Source organism: Crinia signifera, chromosome 3 (genome assembly GCF_055691185.1).
Source record: "Crinia signifera chromosome 3, ASM5569118v1, whole genome shotgun sequence".
Lineage (NCBI taxonomy): Eukaryota > Metazoa > Chordata > Amphibia > Anura > Myobatrachidae > Crinia > Crinia signifera.
This window is the reverse complement of record NC_139219.1, coordinates 52598760-52625230: the sequence shown is the minus strand read 5'-3', so window position 1 is coordinate 52625230 and position 26471 is coordinate 52598760. Positions and strand designations below refer to the sequence as shown.

General features: G+C 43.8%; 1 protein-coding gene across 2 annotated transcripts in view; it reads right to left on the bottom strand.

Annotated features, from left to right (window-relative positions):
• Positions 1-21446, bottom strand: part of XPO1 (exportin 1) — a 39795-nt gene extending 18349 nt beyond the window's left edge. The window contains exons 1-11 of one of the 2 annotated variants that reach the window (XM_083175810.1): positions 20971-21446; positions 11595-11726; positions 10122-10223; positions 4673-4745; positions 3581-3642; positions 3431-3475; positions 3153-3334; positions 2677-2725; positions 2024-2143; positions 1796-1924; positions 659-817 (exon numbers count right to left, since the gene is read on the bottom strand). In XM_083175810.1, coding sequence (XP_083031936.1) covers positions 659-817; positions 1796-1924; positions 2024-2143; positions 2677-2725; positions 3153-3334; positions 3431-3475; positions 3581-3642; positions 4673-4745; positions 10122-10223; positions 11595-11720 — 1047 coding nt within the window. In that variant the 5' untranslated portion in view covers positions 11721-11726; positions 20971-21446. The remainder of the gene's footprint in view (positions 1-658; positions 818-1795; positions 1925-2023; positions 2144-2676; positions 2726-3152; positions 3335-3430; positions 3476-3580; positions 3643-4672; positions 4746-10121; positions 10224-11594; positions 11727-20970) is intronic. The other variant, XM_083175811.1, reaches the window with a different exon arrangement.
• Between the last annotated feature and the right edge of the window lie 5025 nt (positions 21447-26471).

Below are 26471 nucleotides of genomic sequence, written 5' to 3'. Positions count from 1 at the left end.
TCCTAGCACCATGCCATATCCCCATTTTGCTCAATGGTCTTCTCAGTATGAGGACCACATGCCATTGTTGTTTTGGTCACTACTCCCTCTACTCTGCTACTGTCTTTGGTTATATTATGACTTAAGATGATTACATGTTGTATTGTAACCCACATATTTTATCAGTGTGCTACAGGCAATATGAGTTAGTGTATCAATCATACAGATTGAGCCGGGCTCATTCAGAGGGGGTCTGGCGGTTGGAGCATCCCCTTCCGACAGAACTCACAGTCGGTCCCCGTCCACCGGTCCCCACCACCTCCCTAACCCTGAAGCAAAGACGGACAGGGTTCCCGTCCCCCGAAAACAGAGATGCTCGCGTGTCCCAGTCAGATGGGGCGCCTCTCTGCCAGCAATCACCTGCGGGGGCATTCTGGTGAGCGCTGGCTGAGAGACGCTCCATCTGTATATACAAAACCCACAATTCATTTAATCCTTGTAAGAAACCTCCCCAAAGTTTCCCTTCAGCGTACAAAACCATAATATAATCAAAGGCATTAATGGAAAGCCATGTATTTGTATACAGCCAATAGTTTGCCATGTTATAGATAAAATAAAGGTGCTGCCCTTAATTTGGAACAAAACAATCAACAACAAATATTCCCAAAAACGAACGGACCTCCATCAGAGTTTCTCTTAAGTTGAGACGCTTTTCAATGAGTTGTCCATGTTCTTTGAGGAAAGTACAGAGGAACAAGCTGAGGTTCTGGATGAAATTCTGCTCATCGTCTTTTCCATTGGAATACGCAAGACGAATATTTGTGTTTAAAGGCAGCATCTAAGCACAAACAAAAGGTGTTGCAACAATCAAAATTGTTAAAATATATATATTTTTAATTGCTTTCCAGAAGTTATTAGTATGAATAAAGTGACTAAGTGGGTCTTGTTTTTTTTTTTTAATAAATACATTTTCATTGATTTTAAAAATGAATGTAAAAACATACAATAAATGCAAGAGTGTTTCACAAGGTCATAATTTAAAGAATGCGAAAGGACATAGCATTGAGAGAAACTGAATAAGTTGAACACTAAAATAAGGGGGGGGGACAAGAGGATAGACAAAGAAAAACAAGGACAGACTAGGAGATTACTTTACACAGGTCAACTAGAGAATATTAAAAAGTGGAGACCTAATTATATGGGACCAGATCTTCTCCAGGGGAGTGTGAAACAACCAAGTCTAGGGGTTCACTGGAAATACTGTTGCAGTCTTTACCGGTACTCACTCCATTTAAACCACTTGGTGTATCAAAAAGGCAAAAAAGAGTATTCACAATTAGCTGTTCTAAATAGCAAGGGGAAATAGGGCTACTACACGGTCAACAGGGACAGGTACTCTCAGCACATCTTCTGCAAGGGAAAATACTTCAGGGCAGCCGCATCAATGTGCATGTCCAAACAATATGAGAAGTTAGTCTAGACTGTTAGTCCTTCACTGACATTTTAAAAGATCCATAGGTGGAGCTCATTATTTCACCTGTGATTCTTTTTGGAGACCTGACAAACATGACCTGTTGGGGGTACTTGAGGACCGAGGTTGAGAGCCACCAGTATTTTAGGGAAATGAGGGATAAGTGGTTCTTAATAGTAAAAATAGTCTTGCTATAAATGGCAAATTCATAATCTAATTATCTAGGCAATTTTCTTAAATAAAAACATAATAAAAAAAGGTATTTTACTCTAAAAACATTACCTACATCATTCATGGATGGAAATCTGATTACAGTAGCTTACACGGATAATGTACACGTCTTACCTGCTTTAATTGCATCATGGTCAGTGTAAAAAGTGTTACAAACTGCTCTTCATATTGGCTAACACTGACGCCAGCTATTTCAGTGAGACACTTTAAAGACACGTTTCTGAACATTGGAACATTTAAAAACTAAAAGGGGAAAAAAAAAAAAAAACACACATTAGTTTACTTCTAATCAGCTTACATTAAATTAAAAAAAACACATCTTTATTTTAGCATTAAGCTTACCTTATATATTAGTGTGCTGATCAGTTTGGTTTCAAATATGTATCCCAGTGGTATCCAGTTAAGAAATCGAAGAAGGGTTTCCAAAGTTGCATGAACAAGTGGCGCATTTTGTGAGTTTTCCTTTATAGAAATGAGAGGAAACATAACATTAAATCAAGAGTCAGAAACACTTCCCAAAATCCATATTGCCATTAGTTACAAAATTTAAAAAATGCTACAATGAATGCAGCCATGAGTTACATTGGCTATAATAGTAATAATAATAGACCTCAGTTCTATTATCTGTGCTGTGAATTGCCGACTAATGGATTTCTGCTCAAACCTGTCCTGGGAGTTTGACAAGGGCTGCAATGCTGTTTTAAGCCCTAGCATGGCAGAAACAGTATCGCCACTGGCCAGAAAATGCCGCTACTCGTGACTTAACACCCATGAGTACTGGCATTCGCCAATTTAGCAGCACACGGATTAGGGAGCTCTCACTGCAACCCTTCCCCATACCCTGAATACAGCCACAAGAGCATAATTTATTTATTTTAAATGCAAGGTATGTTAAATTCTCAGATCCAAAAGACATACTGTTCGTTATGAAGAACCAGAATTCCTAAACAATTAAAAAGCAAATATTTGGTTACTTACACTGTCAAGACACTTACCATTACAAACTGGCAAAGTTGAAAAATCTTTGAAAATTCATTACACATGCTGCAAAAAAAAAAAGCATAAAAAAAAAGGCCATTAAGAATTGGAATAAGCAGAATGAATGGCTAGATCTATATTCTGTAATGGTCTGCTCTCAAAGAGGATATCAGATCAGCAGATTTTTGGAGGTCGCAGCATTAATTAGCAAAAAGCTATTCAATTAATTCAAAGGAATCTATATATATTCCAAAGTAAAGAATTCAGAACTAGAATTTTTTGTTTTTTTATTAGCCGATAGTTTAAAAGTAAAGCACATTTGGTTAAAAAAGTCAAATAAATTCAATGAATAGAAACCCTGATAAAACCAAGGTTTAGATCACATTTTATGCACCATATAGGCAATGAAATCACTGAGATTATCAAGCAGAATAACCACCATTCACTATTTAAGAATTTCAGTTAAGTGGAAAAACTTTATTCACATATTTACCTGTCTTTTAAATGTTTTGCTTTTACTTGGGTGATTTGTCCACTGGAAAAGTCAAAAACTTCTTCACTTAAAAGTTTCAAAATGACCATATTGTTCTGGCAGAGACTCTCGCTGGTTTTACTGGCTCCTACAATATCGCTGATGAATGTGGGCCAGTGCTTAGGCCATTCTTGTTTCAGAATCTGCAAGTTACATGGCGTTTTATTTGGCACGTTTAATGTGGATGACATTTTTGTTAAGGCCTACAACACCAATCTTTGTACACATTAATAACTCACCTGAACGAGGATCATGTTCAGTTTACCTATGTACACATTCTCTTTCTAGAAGAAAAAAAACAAAAAACAAGTAATGATTCCATCAATGTTATAACTGTACAATACTCGCTTAGTACCAATTTCTAGGTAATGATCCAGGTGTGGACTTACCTCAACACACGTTGCATCTGAAGAGGTCTTGATTATCAGTCCAACAACATATTTCTTTATGCCTAACATGAAAAGTTCAGAAATACATTTTGAAGTATGATAGATATAATTTTTAAACACACACAAAAAATATTACAAATAAAAGTCGATCAACAATTGATTGAAAGCAATACACTTTTGGGGTACATCAGGAGCTGGAATAGTCACTAAATGAAATGCTGCAAACATTCCAAGTTCTTGCAGTTTCTTTAGTTTGACACTATGCATTGAATGCCCAGGCAGTGAATGTACTCCGTTTTAACTTTATTAAAGGAAATGTACCCGCTTCCTCGGACAGCAGCAACAACTACTCAGTTAACTTTCACAGCGGCCCCTGGTCAAACAAACGGATTGGAAACCAAGGATGGAGAACCAATTCATGTGCTCAACGTTGGTGGACCACACTGAACTTCAGCACTGCAGTGAACAAGCCAAGTTGTGCATTGACTGATGGGGGTATTCTCAACCAGTCCAGACTCTCGGGATGGGCAGAACTGTCAAACAATCTGGCTTAAATACCCCGATGTAGACTTCGGTTTGAAAACATGCAAGAAACTTTTCCTGGTACAGGATTAACCAAATGGGTAAGTAGGCATGACCAGATAGCAATCTAGGTCAAGACTGACTAAATGTAAACTATATGAGAAGGTTCGGCTCCAGCCAGAGAAACATGGAGTAGGAATCAGCTCCTGCGATTTTGAAACATCAACAGGTCTTCCAGATTTTGATATCAGAGGCCTTGCAGAAGGTGGCACTGACTACTGTCAATTGTTGCTCCATTCAGGCAAGAATAACTGTAGGGGGGAGATGCAAGCTTGATGCAGGGCTTCCAAACAAAATGTTTGGGTATGACAAGTTCAAAAAAAATATATGTAACACCCCGTGCACGCCAACACTTTAGACAGGAAATCTGATATGAAAACACTCTTCACATTTCATGAGGAGAGTTGCGACACAACTGCTTTATACCACAAGGATGGCAGTGTACAGAAGATGTTAAAAGCCCAGTATCCTATGTTTTACATATAATGCAGATATACAGGGAATATTTACCTTCACACTGATTTCGAGGAAGAATTTTCCATCGAGTTTTGATCACATTTTCCAGGATTTGAAGTCCATAATACTAAAAATCGGAGAACAGAACTGTGTGAGCATTCCATAGTCACAAATCAATCAACTGTAATCACTCACAATACTCTCCCAGCCAACTCATTCACACAAGAACATTGAAGACAATTTAACTAAAACATGTAAATAAGCTACAATCCCATCAGTTTTCATGCACAATAATTGCTCTTAATTTAAACAAGTATCCCTACTATTTGGTCATGCTCACAGCAGGAAGATGTATTGGGTAACACACTTGTAGCCGGAGAGGCTACTAAAAAAGATTGGGGGCTAGATGTACAAAGCTTAAAAAGTGATCAAATGGAGAGTGATAAACAACCAGCTCCTAACTGTCATGTCTCAGGCTGTGTTTTAAATGACAGGAAGGAGCCGATTCGTTGTTAGATCACTTTTCAAGAATTCGTACATGTCGCCATACAAGAATATTTAGAAATGCAAATACAAGTTCTAGTGTGGCATGAACCTCCACAATATAAAAGGACGTTGCCATTGGCAACTGGTGTGACTATACAAGCTCAGTAGAAAAGCCTACAAATAGACTAAACCCCATCCCACACATACAATCCCTCCCCACAGCATATGTAATATTTACACGGTTTTAGATTAACTTTTATACTGTCAAACCAAATAAATTGCAGTATCTGGTCACCATTATTTACCTTTCAGGTATATTTGTGTATACAATTGTTTAACATAGCGCAACGGAGTATGCTGCACTTCACAAGAAACTAAATAAAAATACATTAACCGCTCAAAACAACATCTCACAATTATCCCACTGAATTTCGCTTTATCATATCTATTAATTGCTTGGTTACGACACTCTCCAAATGATCAACTGTCAATTCAACAGACTGCCTTGTAACCAAAACAATGCTAAAATAAAAGGACAAAATTCATCACATAACCTGGAATTAGTTCTTTATACTAGAGATGGGCGGGTTTGGTTTTACGTAGTTCTCAAATCCAGATTTTAATGGCTATCGGCTGTTACATGGTTTTGGCTAGGCAATAAGATCTGGATTTGAGTAAATCCAAACTCACACGTCTACTTTATACAACTCAATATTGAAGGAGCAGTGCCCAATAACGAGAAGGACATATTGTACATTTTCTTACTTTACCAACTTAGTAGTGTGATGCAGGTTTTCTTTTTTTTTTTTTTTTTAAAGGTACAAACCACTAGTTGGCACCCAGTGACAGCAATTCAAGTTCTTTGCCATTTGGGCGTGTTCATCTCCAAAATTTTAGCTCACCGCATCCTGAGGTGGCAGGAGAATTGAAAAGGGAACTTTTGCGGTGCAGCCACTATTTCAGTCGGGTTTAGCCCTCTATGAACATCCAAACATGGTGGCTTAATAAATAATGGGCACCCGATCAGACTAAATTGAAACTAGCATACAAAAAAATAAAAAATAAATTGTGCCCAGTTTAATTATCTTCCCACTGAGTAAGTTTTGATGGAACAACACTCACTGACTATTGCACGCAGCCATCATTCAGCAAGTCAAGGGCGACGTGCCTAAAGTACAATGTGGGGCGTACAACTACAATTTGGGTGCCCAAAAGACAGACTTCTGCTAATATTCGTAGTAGCAATTCAATAGCTCGGTCGGACACCCCCCCCCCCCCCCCCCCCCCCCAAAAAAAAACAATTGAACCTCCCTCTTTGACAAGCATGCAATCAATTGGTAACCGTGAGCCATGAGAGAATAATAGGATTACCAATTAATTAATTTTTTTAACCTGTAACACAACCTACAGTATAATCTAAAAATGAAACCGAAAATATGCTACAGGCCACAAATATGAAGCAATCTGCCCACATTAGAACAGTACGTTTGGAATAAAGGGTGAGAAGCTCAGACTTCATGCCAATTTCTCAAACACCCAAAGTTCTTGTGCAATCCTTTACCTTCCCTGCCATTAATAGTTGCCTAATTGAAACATGTGAAAAAGGTAATTTGAACTAAGAGCTGCTCATCAAGAAGACTTCTATCACCCCAATTTGGAGGTGAAACAAGACGTGAAAGGGCGTGGAAAAAACAATTGATACCTATTAATACAGTTTGAATGTGTAACAAGTGTCTGTTTGAATGTATAAGTAGCTGCCAATCTCAGTGGGGAAGGGAAAATGCAGCCATTTCCCACCAAACTACTTAAAGTCCTCAATCATGAAGATCATGATCTCTATACACCAAACCACTGTCCAAATACAATGCAAGACAGAGATGCTAGATAGTTATTGCTGCTAAAGGTGACCCTACATAGTTATTGCTGCTAAAGGTGACCCTACAAGCTACCGCATCATGGGGTGTACTTTTGCAGATTCTTCACGTTAAGCTATTTTCAACTGATTAATGGTAGCAAGCATGACACTTAATGATCCTGGTGTCCAGAAGATGTGATTTATCCCCAAAATGTCCAGGTATGTATACGTGTATATAATATATATAGTTCAGGCTCTGGCTGCTAAGAGGCACCTAACAGTGGAAATTAAATTGTTCTGCCACTCAGACACCATAACCGCTAGTGCCAACATTTCTGTTGAGTCTCCCAATGGCGAGAAGAAATGTGCACAAAGTGTCCCTTATTCAAGCCCAAATAGGACTTTTTGCCATATGGGGACTACTTTAGCTGCTAATTGTGGGAAATGCCATCTAAACACAATCAAATTAGGCAGGTTATCACAGCAACAATTGACTTTCTATAACGGACACACATAAATTGAATCACTCCCAGAAAGTCAAGAGTATAGATAAAGTTAATTTTAAAATTAACACACTCCTTTCATAATCCTATGGACTTTCAAGGATGTTTTGAGCGGTAGATGTTAAAACTGAAGGAAAAAAAAATATTGGTTACAAAATTAGATCCCAAATCAAGGTACTCAAACAACCTCTAAGAAAGAAAAACCCCAAATACCATTGTTAACCGGATACCTGAAAGGTAAACTTTTCAGACTGCCTTTCAATATGCAGTTTGACCAAGGATAAAAGTTGTCATGGTAATTTAAATTTTTTAGAACAAAAAGGTTAGTCAATATACAACAAAGTCGATCAATACAACTTCAACCAAACGGATCATGTAAGAGTTTTTACACACTGTACAAATAATTTAAAGGTATATTTGCCGTTGTAGAACATTTTTGCCTCAAACGATTCTCATATCAAAAGATACCATATGAAAAACTTATTTGCAGCAAAAAAAGTAAAGCTTAAAACCCTAATACCATAATTTTTTGTTAGGTTTAGTTAAACACGTTTCCGTCTAGACTAGAAACCTAATCAAAAGAATAAGAAATGGGTTTTTATTTTGTAGACACTGTTCATCAATGCCCAGGAGTGGCTTTCCTTCTGGAACCTTGGCAAGTAAACCTATTATAACTAAAACGAAAGGTAACTTAAAACGTTACATACATCTCACCCTCTCGGTACAGGGAGCACTAAATAAAGTGAGCGTGTTTGGTAATAGCAAATAAGTATTGTGTGTGTAATGACATGATCCATGTGGCTGAAGTTTCTATGTACCCTTATTATTAAGGAATTCTACCCGTTGATCCCTTAGCACCCCCACCCTTTAATGCCCGTCCCCCTCCCACAAACCCACGAAACAAAAAACAATTGATGAACAGAATTCAGTTAAAGGGAATGAAAAGGGTAGACCTTGTGGAGGCCTGCCGTCAAAGCCTAGCTGTGTCAGTTGCACAGGAAGACACCCCTTTTCTTCCTATTACAAGCAATCAACATAATGGAACATTATGATTAATATCAGGTAGCGTTAACAGCTTTACAAACAAAAATAATTAAAAAAATTGCATAAAAGCCAAATGTAATAGTGCAGAAAATTTAGCACCAAATCATTTGCAGTTTATGTAAATTGAAGAGAGTGTAATTTTTTTTACCTGTTGCTTTCTTTCTGTTCCGCTAATCATGTCAATTTTTTTCACAAGACAATTTTGATTTTTTAAAAAATATACTGTTGATAAATCAACTTAAACATTAGTAACGTCTGTCAGTATGTAACAAGCAAAGAAAGAAAAAAGACCAGGCAAGCAAATACCGTTACTAAGCTTCAGCACTTTGAGGAAGTTCAGAAAAATCAGTTTTTGCCAACAAGACACCTTGAAAATTAATGCTTTTTAAATTTGTGCAGTTAAGACTGCGAGACTTAATATGCATCATTTGACATGAAAATTTCTCCAAATGAAACACAAAGGAACATTTGCATATATTGCATTAATGCAGATATGGCAAAATAAATAAACAAAGCTTGAACTAAGACAGGATCTAGCGCTGTACATCTACAGGTGGAATCGCCATGTGGTGCCAGAGGCAGGTCATTTTGTACTGAAACATCGCACTCACGATAAGTAGATGAGGTCAGTAAGTGAAAACTCACATTCATTACTCCTCATAGAAGACTGGTAAAACGTTGTACATGTAACATAGCAACACGTACAGCTATTTACACCTCTTATCAATCGAACAATGTTCAAAGTGGAGAATCACAGTCCGTGCAACCAAATTTGCCTTTACATAAATTACCCCCAAACTAGTGTAGCATCTAGCCTGCAGAGGTGACAACCCAGTCCTTTTGCAGTGCAGATGTATAATACTATAATTATTATTGGTAGTAGTATATGTATACTCTGAAAACGGATTAATAGGGATGAAGCCGTTTAAGGGGGGGGGGGGGGGAGGAATAAAAAACAAACCGGAGAGGATTTTTAAGATAAGAACCCAAATCCTCTAGATCTGGGGTCCTCAAACTATTTGCTCTGGGACCCCAAACAAACAATAAAAATTACGGGACCCCAGAAAGTTACTGCAGAAGGTCATCAGATCACATGTGTAGTCAGCAGACAGCACATACATGGCAGCATTGTGGAGGAACTCAATGATGTGAGTGTAAAATAACAGACAATTCAACAGATTTTTCAGACTCCTTGAATCACTGACTGAGATTAGAAAAGTCATCAGCCTGATGGTCAGAAACATGGATTCGTGACCCCATGCTGAGAAGGTCGGGACCCACAGTTTGAGAACCGCTGCTCTAGATCAATGCAGGGTATGAAAATTCTACTTGAATCCAGGACTTATCATAGACTATTTTCCCTCCCTTAAAATCAGAAAGCCTTTCAGAACAATACTAATGAAATAAAACTTAATCGACTTTGTTTACACAAACTTTCTATTATTAAATAGTAAAAATCACTTCGTTATACAAGTAATCAAATTTCAAATAATGATAAAGCTGCAGATAAGCAATTAATTCATCTTCCTCAAAGCAGCCAGGTTGAGGGGAGAGGGGACAGGGGAAAAAGGGGTGGGGGAGGAACAGTCATCTTAAAATAAGCTTATGGTCTTACTTTGGTGTTCATGTTCTGCGAAAACTCGAGAATAGTGTCAACTCTTGTCCAAGCATCAGGATGTTCTTTTAAGTGTGTCAACACTTCCTGCGCCATTCTCTGCTGTGGAAATGGTGTGAAAAACAAAAATGATCAGATCACGTGGACATGATAAAATCTGCAGGACATACTGTACATGCGCCCTGGTCATGTTTCAGATTCAATTGAAAGTGATGTTGCGCGTATCAGCCATTTACGAATCACTAACTTCCCCCTCGCACCTCTATGGCGCTGACAGCAAGACTAAAAACTTGTGATGCCAGGGAGTACAATGTGTCTTTCAGGAACAACCTGGGTTTAACCCTTCTTATAACCAAGTTGGCTGGTCAATCTGGGTTTTTCAGTGTGGTGCTTTTGCACCGCAACAGGTCGGCCAGGTAGCAATTCGGCAATTACCCAGGTTGTCCGTGCAACTTGAAAGGGGTATAACAGAATTCTCCACCATAACTAGAAACAATTATGTTATTTATAAACCACTGACCACTTAATGGAGGCAGTTTTCGAAATGAATATATAGGAAGGGGTTCCAATCTGTTCAATGCTAGCTGTTTATTTTCGGCATGTCGAAATGTTTTGATATGCCGAAAAGCAGGTGGATTGACGAATAGCCGCTAATCCACCTGCTTTTGACGGAACCGAAAGGTTTTGGCTGTGTTTCCATCATTTTCAATCCGACATAAGATGCCGGATTGAGGCAGGGAGGATGGCGCCGGGTGAGCAGCAGCAGCTTACACAGCGCCATCCTCCTGTCCGCCGCCGCCTCAAGCCGCTGCTCGCACCCTCACGTACCTACCCACCACCGTATCAGGTAAGAGCAGCTCACCATGCCCCATCCAGGCTCTGTCTCGGGTCCCCGCTGCCTCACCCAGTCCGAACACCGGGTGGGTGAGAGTCAATCATCAACCAAATCAGACATTCGGATTTGGCTGCTGGATTGAATAATGAATGCCGGCTCCATTTGGGCAAAAGAATGTCAGAATGGATCCGGCCTCAATTGAATATATGCCAATGAAGGGCCAAGAAAAGCTATTAAACAAAATATACAAAAGGAGAACTCATCCTCCAAAAGTGTCATTGCGGATTAAGTGTAGTCAGATTTCGGTTTCCAACTCCGTACGGGTGCAGAGGAAGCCGGCTGACCGCGCATAACAGCGAGCTCAATTGAATAGCTCAGGACCTCATTCCTGGCACTATTTATATTGCGCTAAATTGTGTGTGCTTGCCTTCAGAGTAGTCACCTGTACAGTACTTTATAGTAACACAACAGGGTTGGCTGGTTTGAACAAAGGAGTATACTTCCCATATATTAACAGGTTAGGTCCAGCCAGTCAAAAAATACATAGTTAGATCTTGTTTCCAATAAAACACATTTTTATTGGAAACAAGGGATTTAGGGTTTTTAGTTATCGTATTTGAAAAAAAAATATACGTTACCTGCGCTCCTTCTCCATGGTATAAACAATTCACCACATTGTCCAATAGGTTTATGTCCAGTTTCTGGCTGAAATCCAGCAGCTGCCGCGCTGCATGGTCTGCTAGCATGGTCATAATTGCTGGCATAGATTACTGAAAATATAACACATTTCATGTTAAACTAGAGAAATACTGTATACATGGAATTCAAGATTACTTCCTAAATGTAACAGGAAAGACTATATATAGGAGGGTATGTTTGAAGACTAATATTTAGATTAGTGATTCTAAATTGCCTGCATCCTGCTATCCAGCAACTAATACCCCTTTCAGACCGAAAACAAAAAAATTGCCGGGTGAAGCAGCTCCACCCGGTAATTTTGTGAATAACACTGGTCCTTTTTCTGTGTGGAAGGGCACACCCGTGTCGTAAATCCCGTTACTCCGACCCTGAAATTGACCTAGGTCGAGGACACAGGATTTATGACCCGGGTTGACCCTTTCACACAGAAGAAATACCAGTGTTATTCAGCAAATTACCCAGGGCAGGGCAATTGTGGCCCTCCAGATGTTGATGAGCTACACATCCCAGCATGCTTTGCATCAGTTTCGGCATGGCCACATAGCAAAACTAATGCAAAGCATCCTGGGATGTGTAGTTCATCAACATCTGGAGGGCCGGTGTTGCCCAGCCCTGCTCTACACTGTTGGCAAAGTGCAAGATTAACAATGGGTAGCTTCCTTTGGTGCATGAGTAAGTGCACTGTCCGTGACCTGTTAGAAAGTCTTTGCCTTTATCTACATTATTAATCTATTTTAAGCTATGGAACATGATCCAAATACTGAAACTACATAGATTACAAAGAGAAACGTATTATGCACATTTGCTACAGAATAATGATATTTTGCAACTCCATCTAGCCCCACTTGTTCACTTCAGGGACGGGATTTCAAACGCTTACCTCAAAGCAGCTGACTGGTTAGGTTTTAAGGAAATCTATGCATTTGTACTGTTTGTTCATCAAGATTGTATTTCCTTAAATGAGAATTGTTAGAGCACCCCGAGGTCAGTTACTAGATATAAGAGGGAGTACCCCTTCAACCCCCAAATACAAGTTTTTATTAAACAATATTTCACAAGTAGATGCGCCATAAGTTTAGCTTCAGCAGTGCAGAAAATACAGAATTTATTTAAGAGAATAGATTAAGAGTCCTTTGCGGAGCAATAAAACAGCTATAGAACAGTATTTGTGCTGGTTTAAAGAGCTATGTGTGACACTTAAGCTGGGTACAAATCTATACAATTGTCTGGCCGGTCTTTGGACCTCAGACGAACAGACGTTGGATTGGGTGTACGTGGTCCGATCGATAATGGGGTTTTGTTGTCACGTCACAAACCAAGAGACCGATTTTAGCCACACAATGGGACTAATCTGGTTTGGGTGCCCATAAACTAGACTTTTTGGCAAAATACAAAGAGATGGAATAATATTCCATACATACACACGGAACTAGAGACAACCAATATACAGATAACAGGGAGCAACTTTGTAACTGATAAGAGATCTGTGTAACTGATAAGAGATCTGACAAAGTTATGTACGTTACCCCTCTCTCTACACACAGCAGTCAGAAACGAAGCTGGAAATGCTGCCAGCAACTTTAAGTGGAAGATATGATACATGCATACTTTAATAAAACTATTCATGTGCTAAATATAACCTTAAAATGATACAGTTCATAGTGTTCATTCTAGCACCCACCAACTTTTGAAAACCCATGCAGTTCCTCTTCCCTGCCTGGGGTGTCGCTGTCTGCTGTGGTGTTTCTAGCACAGGTCTGGTTTGCATTTTAGTGCCGATATAAAGACCACACTGTGCTAGAAGCACCAAAGCAGACAGCGACACCCCAGGCAGGGAAGAGGAACTGCATGGGTTTTCAAAGTTGGACGGTGCTAGAATGAACACTAAGTTCATACATCTAATCATTTCACTAGTTTGAGCAATGGTCATGCACTTTCACCAAAACAGAAGTATTTACATTTGGTAACTAACAAGTTTTCAATTATTTAGGGTGATTTAATTATACAAAAAGGTGTAAACCTGTGACTAGAGTTTTTTTTATTACATCACCCTGATGGGCAAGAAGAAATTTGGGCTAACAGGTGCCTAGGTGCTTGTCACACGTGGTAACAGCATCACACCGTACACTTTCAGATAACCATGACGAAGCCTTGTGTATGAGTCGCAGTGAACCAATGGGCGCGAGGCAGTCAATTCAATAGCTCTGCGCCCTTATTCTGGTGTTAAATCTTTCTGCTTATAATTGAAAGCGCATCCCCCATAAGGACGAGATTTCAACGTTTGTTTTTTTTAATCTGCCCTCACGCCCGGTCTAAGGTGACTTGCCAATTATCAATCTACAGTGATTGTGAGTCACCATTACATGGAGTAGGCCCAAAGCCTTTTTGCAAAGATACAGTATTACCCCCTAAAAAATGTGAACAGAGAACCAATTCATTTTTAGTAGGTGACACTTACTGTCATCAGAAAGGGGAATATTTCATCATGTAACAAGAGGGGGGGGTTGATCATTTGAGTACCATTACTGCGTAGCTTGTCCATGGCACACATGAACCATAGGCACTACATAGATGATCATTTAAAAAGAAAAACCCCACACAATTGGTCTATTTTACTGCTGTGCAAGTACAACAGTCTTTATTTTTGCATAAAACAGCAGAATATTCCCTATTGCAAATAGGTAACTTCAAACACTATGTGGGTTAATCAGTAGGTGGTTTTCACTATAAACCGTTTACTTTTTACTAATACGTTTGTATGAATATTCCATTGGATAATATTAGTTAACTTAAATAGCGAATTATGTAACATTACTTCAGCGCTATCAGACATTACAAAAGGAATAAAGTAAGAGCGAGTCTTCCGAAACCAATAAAACAAAGCTGGATGTCTGCCAGAAGTTTAAGTGTGCCAGGAAAAGGGTATTAGAAGATACAGATGCATAAATGTGTCCAGCCATATAGTAATAAGTACAAGCATGGCAAAATATATGAATATAATATGTAAAAAGATATATATTTTTTTAAAGACAAAACGCACAAAGATGCATAGAGCCATATTCAAATGTTGGCGTCACCAGCAGCCAATAAAGGGCACCCAATAGAGCCAGTCTAATGTAACCCCTTGTGGGTGGCGAAAGTGGCTGAAAAGTTACCTGTAGGAGCGCTAAACGAGTGCGAAAAAAATAATCAACTGCAAATCGCCCCAGGTTCTCTTGTCGCTTAAGTTGGGAGATTTGGCGCACAAAATATGGCCTATAGAAAGAAATTATATTGGATGTTGATTTAATTCAGCGTGCATTGAATAGCAATTGGAAGGATAGTGTTCACCCTAGGATTTTTTTAGGGCAGGATGTAGACCACTGTAATGCCCATTACACAACTTACCACACATAAGTGCCCCTTACCTTCATGCTCATTGCCCACAGGGGAGTATTACATGCTGGAAGAGCTGTCACACTGCTCTCAGCAGAGTGGTTGAGCAGACACCGAGCGCGGCGGGGGGGGGGGGGGGTGTTTTGCTTCTGGTAGTGCTGACACGCCAGTCTAAGACAATTTGAGCGGTGTTGTCAGCGCGGTGGGGGTGGAAAGGTGCACAGTAAAGGAAACATTAGATGGCTCAGTGCAGCTAAACCTGGGGCTTTTGGCCGTGTTCAGTACTAATAAGCATCTGGTCAGAGCAACAATTGAATTGCTCTGACAGACGGTCTTTACTATAGACTGCCGGCAGGGAGCACACAGCACAATTGAATTACAGTACAAATCTGGTTAAAGTTTATTTAACTTCATGTCAAATTAAAGAAGGCTTCTTAATGTTTCAAAATAGATCCAGATTTTAATAAATGTACCCTTAAGGAGGATCAGATGACATGGCTGAAAGAAGCCAAGCAAATATTTAATTTCAACGTGAAGTAAAAATTTTAATATCAACCCACTGAAGGACGGCGACGAGGCAGCAGGGACCCGGGGGAGCTCCGGTTGAAGGGGATGCGTGTGCGTCTCATGCGCGCGCATCTCCTTCCGGTGGCTGGCGAATCTACCACCAGCCCCTGCCTGAATGATAGGGGCTCCATCTGTACTCTGCGCAAACAGCAAGGCGACAGGGCAATTAAGTTGAAGAATGCTGGTTCTCACAAGTAAACCACCCAGTTAAGTCCAGAGTACTGGCATTCTCTGACTTGGTAGCACAATGAATTGAATAGCTGTGTTAGCTTCTTCAGGTCGCTATCCACTGCATGCTGAATGTAATCAACCCTACAGTATAGGGCAAGAGCCAAAAGCCAAGTTATTGTGTCTGTAGTCTAAGGGGTTACCCATTATTTGCTCTCACCCTTAGCTTAAAGGCTAAGGTTGAGCTAAAAAAAAAAAAAAAAAAAAGGGAGCTCACTTTTCCCATCTTGAGCTACTTTGAGCGCAAAATCTCCTAGTGTGCATGGGCCATCCAGTGCCCTGCATTACAGCACAAGTGACCCACTTTTTGGAAAGTGGTTTACCCTTGTGAATAAATCGCTCAGTGTGTATGCACTCAGCGATTTTCATGACATCATTTATGGGCAAAAACGTCCAGTGTGTAAGCACCTTAAGAGTATTCAATTATTTGTGCTGATGGGAGATCACTAAATCACACTTCACTAGGGTTAGCCACATATGGGAGGAATTCAATGGCTTTGTAGGATCCCAAAATAAAGGGGACGCGCAATGGAGGAACAGCAACTAATAGGGCAGCACTACGGGTACACAGACTGGCCAGTAATATCCATTCAGGAGCCACGTTTAAATTGCAGTATAAGTGAAGCTTTTTACAGGTAATACTGCACTAAAGAACAATGTCTATTCTTAGTTCATGGAGTGTTAGTGCACTCGGAGATGTGAACACGAAGGGGAGTTTGTCATCGAAGAAAAATGTTCCCCTGTGACTGCTGTTACAGCTTAAGTGTCGATACCAGAGACGCACCAGAAATGCAACGCAAGCTAATATTGTGCCGAGAAGATTTGGCAACTTTGGCTTGGCCCTGCTCAACCATCACGTACTCGAGGACAAGGATTTTCAACTCAAGTACCCCCGACATGTCCGGATTTCAGGATTACAATTACCATTCACAAGTGATCACATATTTTTTTTTGGCTGTGTCAGTAATCATCTCAAACTGTAGCAATTCAATTGATGCTCCAAATCAGTTACCTTTCTATGTTAACGCACCTGTCTAAAGTCCTGGTTAGGGTGATCAAACCACACCAGAACGTTTCTTCTTGCCACCTTTGCTGGCTGTGAGTAAAAGTGTGTTTAGCACGGCCAAAAGGAGCAACAACTTCATTGCTCCATTTTGTGCCCTAGTGACAGCCATGGAGTATTTGAATAACCCCTAAAGAGTCTATGCTCCCACCACCAATTAGAGCACACAGGAAAAACCTCATCATACATTGCGGGCAATTCAACCGTTTATCACACCCAAACTCCCATCTGCAGAGACCATGGGTATGATATTAAAGTGTTTTTGGAATTACATTAATCATGACCAGACAGGAAGGCATGACTGATTTATTGTCAGATCTGGCTGGAACAAAAACCTGGTAATATCTGAGTAACCGCTTGTCAGCAGTTCAAAGAAAATGATCAACTGTCATACTTTCCTCCATTACCAGGTTTTTGTTCCAACCAGCCAGATTGGACAATAAATCTGTATGTGTATGGACTCCAGCTTAAGACACAAGAAACAGCTAAACCCAGGTACAGGACTGGGAACGACATGGAAAGTACCCATTTCAAAGACCAAATGGATCACTTATTGCACACTTTAGCTCACCAAAACGGGTGATGCAAGCTGAAATGTGTCTGAACGGCGTAGCAACAATTGAATTGCTCTGTTGGGTGCCATCTACAATTCAATTTTTACTGCAGCTGCCAAAAGATGCTGCCCAACAGAGCATTCAGTTAGTGCTCCGTTAAACATGAGGATTATTTTTAGGTCCCCGCAGCACTTGTCATGGCCAGTAACTTCGGTCAGGTTTAGGCAGCTAAATCCAACTTATTTATCACCAATTATTTACATAGAGATACATATTCTGGAGCGCCCGAGATCTCCAATCACTAAAGATGAGGGACAGGGCCAAATAAAACAATCAAGTCTCCAGCGAGGTGTGACAGTGACACCGCTACACCCTTACCAGCTTCCTACCTGTATATAACAGATTCACTCCATCAGCAGCACTTACAAGGTAAACAGGTAACCACTTCGTAGTACAACACCACCTCGGTAATCAATTTTAAGTGAGGAAAAGCCATCCGCCCGTCACAGGGTAGTAAGGATTTCCCGGAACCGCGAGGCACCCCGCAAATGCAGGGAGCCAGCTGCATATAGTGGCGAGCCTTGCTGTTTTGACAGCTGCACTTGCTGTTTCCACCTCGCCTCAGGAAGCAGGCGAGGTGGAAACTGGGAGTGGTTAAATACTCGGACGGCGAGCTTTCGGCACTGCTCGAACCCCTCATTGAATACCATCCCATGTATTGCTTTTCAAAAAGTTCTCTCCCAAGCTGACCAGGACAAGAGCATTATGTGCTTATAGAGACTGTAAGAAGAAATCATTTTCAGAGCATTTCTATTTCGTTACTTAAATAGCACTCAGACGGACGCCATCGTTTGCCCAATAGACCATGAACGCCATTGATGCTTATTTCTGCTAATACCCTCCTAAGAAGATGAGCAAAAGTGCGCTAGAAGTCCAGCATTGTGCACATTTTGGGAAGAACACCCATATTTTTAAAAAGGAATAGAGTGGTCTATTTGGCATAAAATGCACAAAAAGCAATGTTGCAAGCATACCTTGCAACAGTTTTGCTATTATAGAATGCTAGAACGATGGCAAAGCATGCTGGTTTGTGTCGTTTCCCAACATCTGGAGAGCCACAGGTTGGCCAGGCCTGCTCTAAGGCCTACTGTCACACTCAAATATTGCCCGATCTATAGTGGCTGGAGATTTTGCCCCTAAAAACCAAGAATTTGCCCCCATATTTTCACGCAGAGCTAGTAACAAATATAAAGCCTTACCATATCCTTAGTTCAGTGACTGACAGGTGGAATTTAGCAACACACCAACTTACAGCCACTAACGTATTAAGTAAATAAAACAATGGTTTCACATAGAGATCCTAAACCAGAAAGCAACAGCATGTGACAAACTGGTCAGCAAGTGCAAATCACTAACACGTGGTCCTTAGTACTGACAGCGAACTAGGAAATCTCTAACAGAACCGGCTGTAAAACTATTGCTGTGGCTAATAATTAGGATAAAATCATAAGACTTAAACACAAAAGAAATACAATTCTATATCTATAGTGATTCAACACAGGTTCTTTACAACTCCTTGTACAGTGCATGTATAATAGTCGATAAATCTGTTTTTATATTACTATGGGGCTGCAAAATAAAACGCACAACGTTGTATTCCATTGTATTGCGGAGCGCCATCTCACCTCATTTCGGAGCTATTTCGTTGTTGCTCCGAAAGGTGCCTTTTACCCACGACACACACTTTTTCCATGTAGCCGCTGTAAGTGGAAGAAAATGGGTGCCCAAACAGACATTTAGATGCCCATGCAGCAACATTAGCCACTTTGTGCTGCGAAACCTAGTGTTCATTCTAGCACCCGCTATCTTTGAAGACCCATGCAGTTCCTCTTCCCTGCCTGGGGTGTCGCTGTCTGCTGTGGTGCTTCTAGTACCGTGCAGTCTGTATATCAGCCCTTATATGCAAACCAGACCTGTGCTAGAAACACCACAGTACACAGCGACACTCCAGGCAGGGAAGTGGAACTGCATGGATTTTCAAAGATAGCAGGTGGTAGAATGAACACTACGAAACCTGTTGCTTTCAACCCCGTAACATGCCAATAGTCGTCCCACTGGAACTACAATTGAACAGCTCTGAAAGATGCTCATTTGCATAGACGTTGGCAGCAAATGTATCGGAACCAACGTGTGGGCAACGAAGGTTGCGGTCTCCAGCATTTAAATGCTGTCAAAACAGTATGTTGCTCTTCATGGAATAGACACCAGAAGACGAGCATAACACATGGTAGAACAGTGTGTACCAGGCCAGTACCAAAACCGGTGAGCAATGAGACCATGCATCGCCAAGCGCATATGACAGGGGATGCCATGCTGCATTTGACAGCACAGCAATACTAGCAGTCTTCAAATTAACACTACAATAAAGCCGCCCAGAAGACAAACAAAAATGGGAGTGGGCAAATCACAGGTGCACCGCGAACAAACCAGCAACACCATAGACCATAATTAAGTTACATTTTGACTCAAAAGGACAAACATGATCAGCACATGCAGTAGGCCCTTTTTTTTTTTACCAAGACGAAAAACTGTAACATGTACAACTAGTCAGCTACACCACTAATCGCCAGATCCTGCTGTACACAGGGCCACAGGTACAGCACTAAGGCTACTTGCACATTTTCTTTCTGCTATTTCATGCTAACATAAGAATATGTGCAAAGCGTACATGTTTACAGTCATTCAAGCTGTACTATAAAGCAATCTTTTAAAAGTGCAATCCCCAGTTCCGGTCCACCGTATGTCAGATCTTTAACTACTCTTGCATACAGAACACCAACAAAGCCATGCTGGTTTCATAATCACTAGAGCATGTGTGTATTGTAGATACTACATGCTGTAGGACAGATGTATGCTTGCTGCATCATCTGTTACCCCTAGCCCAAGGGTACTACTACCCTTATGAAGGTGACAAATACAAGTCATCTGCAGATGAGATGCTGGTAGAACATGATATGCTGGCTGGCTGCTGGAAGTATGTAAGGCTATACAGTGGCATTCTACCCCTGCGTGCAGGGAGGGGGACATTGCTGTGACCAGCACACAGGAGGGGCAGGTAGTTGACGGGCAGGTGGGTGAGGCCCCCCAAGCCTCCTGCCCTTACCCAGCAGCAGTAGTAGTAGCCTGAGCCTCGGCCTCCCCGCCCCTCCCTCCCTTTCCAGCAGCAGCAGCACGTGATGCTGGCGGACCTGCTTCTCCTCCTCGCATTCACATTTCTGGAAATTTCCACTCCGCCAGCAAGTCGCCAAAACACGGGGCCGGCCCCATCTGCCCCTGCCCGGCTCCCAGGCACCCCCAGCGGGAGCGCGGCGGCAGGAAAGCGCCCTGGAAGCCTGAGGCCTAGCAGGGCACTGTTCCCCCTGTAACACGCAGAGTGCTGCTACACCCGGGGGCTGCACACCCACTACACCCCCAGCACCACACGTGTGGACAGTCACACACACACACACACCCCTCCCCGGTACTTACCGAGAGCGGGAGCTGCCTCTTCCTCAGCGCCAGTAGTAGTGTACGGTGACAGCCGGTGGTGGCGGCGGCGGTGGTGAGACCCCCCTCCCCTGATCCGGCGCCCGGAGGAGCGGTGTGGCGAGGCCGCGGAGCCCCGGTGCTGCGGTATAGGATATAGAGTAACACGCCAATGAATGGGGGTGGGATAGAGACAGAGAAAAGAGGGGGGCAGTCTCCAGGCCCTGGGCCCAGCTCACACACTGTAACTCCCGCGCACGGCTCGGGGAATGAATGGCTGATGATCTCCCCGGGGCACTTAGCGCATGGTCCGGGCGGCGAGGCGGCCTGTGTGATCCGGGAACGCGGTTGAGGCGGAGCGAGAGACGGGCGCTGCTTCAGCTCTAGCGCAGCCACACACTCGCAACCGGCTGAAACCGGTTCAGACTGGGACATTCCATCTCCGTTGAGTTCTCAAGCCCATGACGCCGCCGAGCGTTTGGAAACCTGGGCAACTCCGCCCCTGGCGTGCGCCGATTGGACAAGGACGGAAAGGGCCGGGCGCGGGTTGGTCGGAGGAAGTGCCCGTCAACGTACAACAGGTCACCGCCCCCTCTGCTTTTTCTGTTTTTTTTTTTTTATTTCATTTCAGCTCATTGCCGCGAAGCGACTGTGGAAGAGGCAGCGATGACGTGCGGGGTGGGCTCCGTCCGCTGGTTGGCTGTGGTGGTCTGTCACTCATGGGGGGAAAGGTTTGGTTACTGTGGAGACAGAACCTTTTCCCCGCCGCTGTGTGTGCTGTATGCAGCTGCCAATGTGGAGCTTTGGCGCCCAGTGATTAACAAGTGTTACATGTGCTATTATACAACACTTACCTCATTAGCACCATACTGAGCCTTATTACCCTCTGGCATTAACATGCCCACCCAACAGCCATGCACTAGCCCAACATTGCCCCCCTCATGAGGGTTAAGGCATAGACGTACACAGCATAGTAGGTCCCAGTGTATCTTGTTCCATAGTGCATGCAGCTACCTCGTGTCTCACAAGCCCGCAGACGTGTAGCTCATCTCTATATATATATATATATATATATATATATATATATATCTCCTATATATTTGGCTACATCTGTCACTCAAAGTGGGTGTCTGTGTCTATAACGCTCTGTTCCTGGACTTTCCTCTTAATGTGTGATTGCCTTCATCTGTGCTGAACACCTTTCTGAGAAATTAACCTGTTTAAAACAGGTAATGGCAATCATACATTAAGGGGAAGTCTAGAAACAGAGCATTGTGTCCCTCCTGGAGAGGGTCATGTTGGGAGGTATGTGACAGAGAACCAGCCCAGTGAGCCCACAGACAGTGCCAGACTCCCACTGCCTTCCCATGTTGCCCAGCACTGCTACTCCACAGCCACCAGGTGAGCGCCCCCCTCCCGCGATTTGCGGCAAAACCTCCCCCCCCGCGCGCCCCCCCCCCTCCCGCGATTCGCGGCAAAAACACCCGCTCCCCCGCGACCCCCCTACCGCGATTCGCAGCAAAAACACCCCCGCGACCCCCCCTCCCGCGATTCGCTGCAAAAAGAACCCCCCCACGACCCCTCCCGCAATTCGCGGCATAAACACCACCCCGCGACCCCCCCCTCCCGCGAATCGCGGCAAACCCTCCCCCGTGACCCCCCCCCCCCGATTTGCGGAAAAAACACCCCCCCCCCACGACCTCCCTCCCGCGATTCGCGGCAAAAAGAACCCCCCCGCGACCCCCCCTTGCACGATTGGCGGCACCCCCCCTGTGACCCCCCTCCCGCGATTCACGGCACCCCCCCCCCCCCCCCCCCCGCAATTCGCAGCAGCCCCAGGATTAAATGGCACATGCAAAACACTGACATGGCTATGGTCGACAATGAAAAAGGTTGACATGAGTTTTTGAAGATTTATTTTTAATTTTTTAAATTTTTTCATATTCATTGTCATGTGTCGACATGGACACCAATGAAGTGGCACACTTATGTCAACATTTACATGTGTTGACCTTTCTGTGTTGATTTTTTCTTGTGGCGATTCGCGTCACACCCCCCCTCCCGCGATTCGCGGCACCCCCCGTGACCCCCCACCTCCCGCAATTCGCGGCAACCCCCCACCGGAACCCCTGTGAACCCCGCTCTCCCGCGATTCGTGGCACCCACCCCCGCGACCCCCCCTCCCGCAATTCGCGGCACCCCCCCCCGTGATTCGCGGCAGCTCCAGAATTAAATTGCACATGGAAAACACTGACATGGCTATGGTCGACAATGAAAAAGGTTGACATGAGTTTTTGAAGTTTTTTTGTCATTTTTTGAATATTTTCATATTCATTCTCATGTGTCGACATGGACACCAATGAAGTGCCACACTTATGTCAACATTTACATGTGTTGACCTTTCTGTGTTGATTTTTTTATGGTGGCGATTCGCGTCACACCCCCCGCAACCCCCCCTCCGGCGATTCGCGGCACCCCCCCGCGACCCCCCTCCCGCAATTCACGGCAACCCCCCACCGGAACCCCCATGAACCCCGCTCTCCCGCGATTCGCGGCACCCACCCCCCGCAACCCCCCCCCCTCCCACAAATCGTGGCACCCCCCGCGATTCGCGGCAGCCCCAGGATTAAATGGCACATGCAAAACACTGGCACGGCTATAGTCGACAATGAAAAAGGTTGACATGAGTTTTTGAAGATTTATTTCATTTTTTGAATGTTTTCATATTCATTGTCATGTGTCAACATGGATACCAATGAAGTGGCACATTTATGTCAACATTTACATGTGTTGATTTTTTCTTGTGGCGATTCGCATCACACCCCCCCGCAACCCCCCCTCCCGCGATTCGCGGCACCCCCGTGACCCCCCACCTCCCGCAATTCGCGGCAACCCCCACCGGAACCCCTGTGAACCCCGCCCTCCCGCGATTCGCGGCACCCAACCCCGCGCCCCCCCCCCCCCCTCCCGCAATTCGCGGCACCCCCCGTGATTCGCGGCAGCTCCAGAATTAAATTGCACATGGAAAACACTGACATGGCTATGGTCGACAATGAAAAAGGTTGACATGAGTTTTTGAAGTTTTTTTTTTTCATTTTTTGAATATTTTCATATTCATTCTCATGTGTCGACATGGACACCAATGAAGTGCCACACTTATGTCAACATTTACATGTGTTGACCTTTCTGTGTTGATTTTTTTCTTGTGGCGATTTGCGTCACACCCCCCCCCACCCCCCCCACAACCCCCACTCCCGCGATTCACGGCACACACACACACACACCTCCCCCGCGATTCTCGGCACCCCACCCCGTGACCCCCCCCTCCCGTGATTCACGGCACACCCCCGCGACCCCCCCTCCCATGATTCGCCGCAACCCCCGCCCCGTAACCCCCCCTCCCGCGATTCGTGGCACCCACCCCCGCGACCCCCCCTCCCGCAATTCGCGGCACCCCCCAGCGATTCGCGGCAGCACCAGAATTAAATTGCACATGGAAAACACTGACATGGCTATGGTCGACAATGAAAAAGGTTGACATGAGTTTTTGACGTTTTTTTTTTCATTTTTTGAATGTTTTCATATTCATTCTCATGTGTCGACATGGACACCAATGAAGTGCCACACTTATGTCAACATTTACATGTGTTGACCTTTCTGTGTTGATTTTTTCTTGTGGCGATTCGCGTCACACCCCCCACCCCCCCCGCAACCCCCACTCCCGCGATTCACGGCACACACACACCCCCCCGCGATTCTCGGCACCCCACCCTGTGACCCCCCCTCCCGTGATTCACGGCACACCCCCCGCGACCCCCCCTACCATGATTCGCGATTCACGGCACACACACCCCCCTCCCGCGATTTGCGGCAACCCACCCCGCGACCCCCCTCCCGCGATTTTCTGCAATCCCTCCCCTCCCGCGATTCGCAGCATCCACCCCCCCACAACCCCCCCTCCTGCAATTCGCGGCACCCCCCGCGACCCCCACTCCTGCAATTCGCGGCACCCTCCGCGACCCCCCCCCTCCCGCGATTCGCGGACACCTAAGTTGCAATACAGGGCATCTTTCATACAATTCTAACCATATTTCTCATATACAAACGTTCACAAATTAGGGGGGCGCAGCCCCTTACGACGGTGTGAAGAGCACCCGTAGGGCGCGATGAATCACCTAGTATATATATATATATATGCACAACACAATTGTGGGGTGGCACCCCATATACTTGTGAGTCCTTTAGACACCGCTATTGGTATCTCCAATAATGTTTAACACACAGAAGTCCATATAAAAGATATATCTTTATTAAAAATCTCTCTTTTTCAAAAAATGTTCAATGAAGATATTTTGTTGTATATGCAAGATTAAACGAGATGCATCGCATATCTATAATCCACTTTGGCCGGTTATCGGTGAAATATAGTAGAATAAAGTAGAATAAGTTATTACCTGCAAGTTAGGGTTAAATCGGGTGCCGTTTTCAGCATTAAAACTGCACCCGAACAGCAAAACGCACCCTTCGGGGTTAATAGGATTGACCCCATGGAATACTCCAACAACGTCTCCGAGGCCGCTGCACTAGTTATAAGACAGGATGAGCGGGCTTCCCCGCAGGATTGTCAAGTAGTAGTAGTTTGTTTATTTGTAAGGCGCCACAAAGTGTCCGCACCGCCGTACATAGCAAAAAAAATAATAATTACCAGGTAACGTACAGGGTGTGTTGATAAAATACAGCATAAATAGGGGTATAGCTGGTAGAACTAAAATCAGCATCAGTTCTGAAGTAGGTGTCGAAATTGTCGAGGAGACTGAAGATGAAGTAGAGGAAGGGAAGAACAGGGTAGGAGCGCTGGTGAGGTAAAGAGGTTGGGTGAGTATGTGAGGAAGGAGGGCCCTACTGTTAAGAGTTAACAGACTAAAAGGGGGTGGGGGGACGAACAAAAAACAATAGGATAAGTAGGAACAGATGGAGGGGTAGGGTAGGCAGGATAGGAGGAGCGAAAGAGGTTAGGAGGAGGAGGGATAGGCTAGTCGGAAGAAGTGAGTTTTGAGGGAGCGCCTGAAGGAGGTAAGGGAATCAGAAAGCCTGATGGGTAGTGGGAGGTTGTTCCAGTGCAGGCGGGCAGCGCGAGAGAATTCTTGGACACGGGAGTGGTAGGAGGTGAATAGGTGAGAGGTCAGGCGGCGGTCAGTGGTGGAGCGAAGAGGAAGGGAGGGAGTGTGGATTGAGATCAGTGAAGAGAGGTAAGGAGCGGTGGAGGAGGAGAGAGCCTTGTAGGTGGTGGTGAGGAGTTTAAAGAGAACTCGGAAAGGAATGGGGAGCCAGGGAAGAGATAGACAGAGGTGGGAGGCGGAGGTAGAGCGGCGGGAGAGGAAGATGATCCTAGCAGCAGCGTTAAGAATGGATTGGAGAGGGGCGAGGCGGCCGAGAGGTAGCCCGTAGAGAAGGATGTTGCAGTAGTCAAGGCGGGAGATGACAAGAGAGTGAATGAGAAGGAA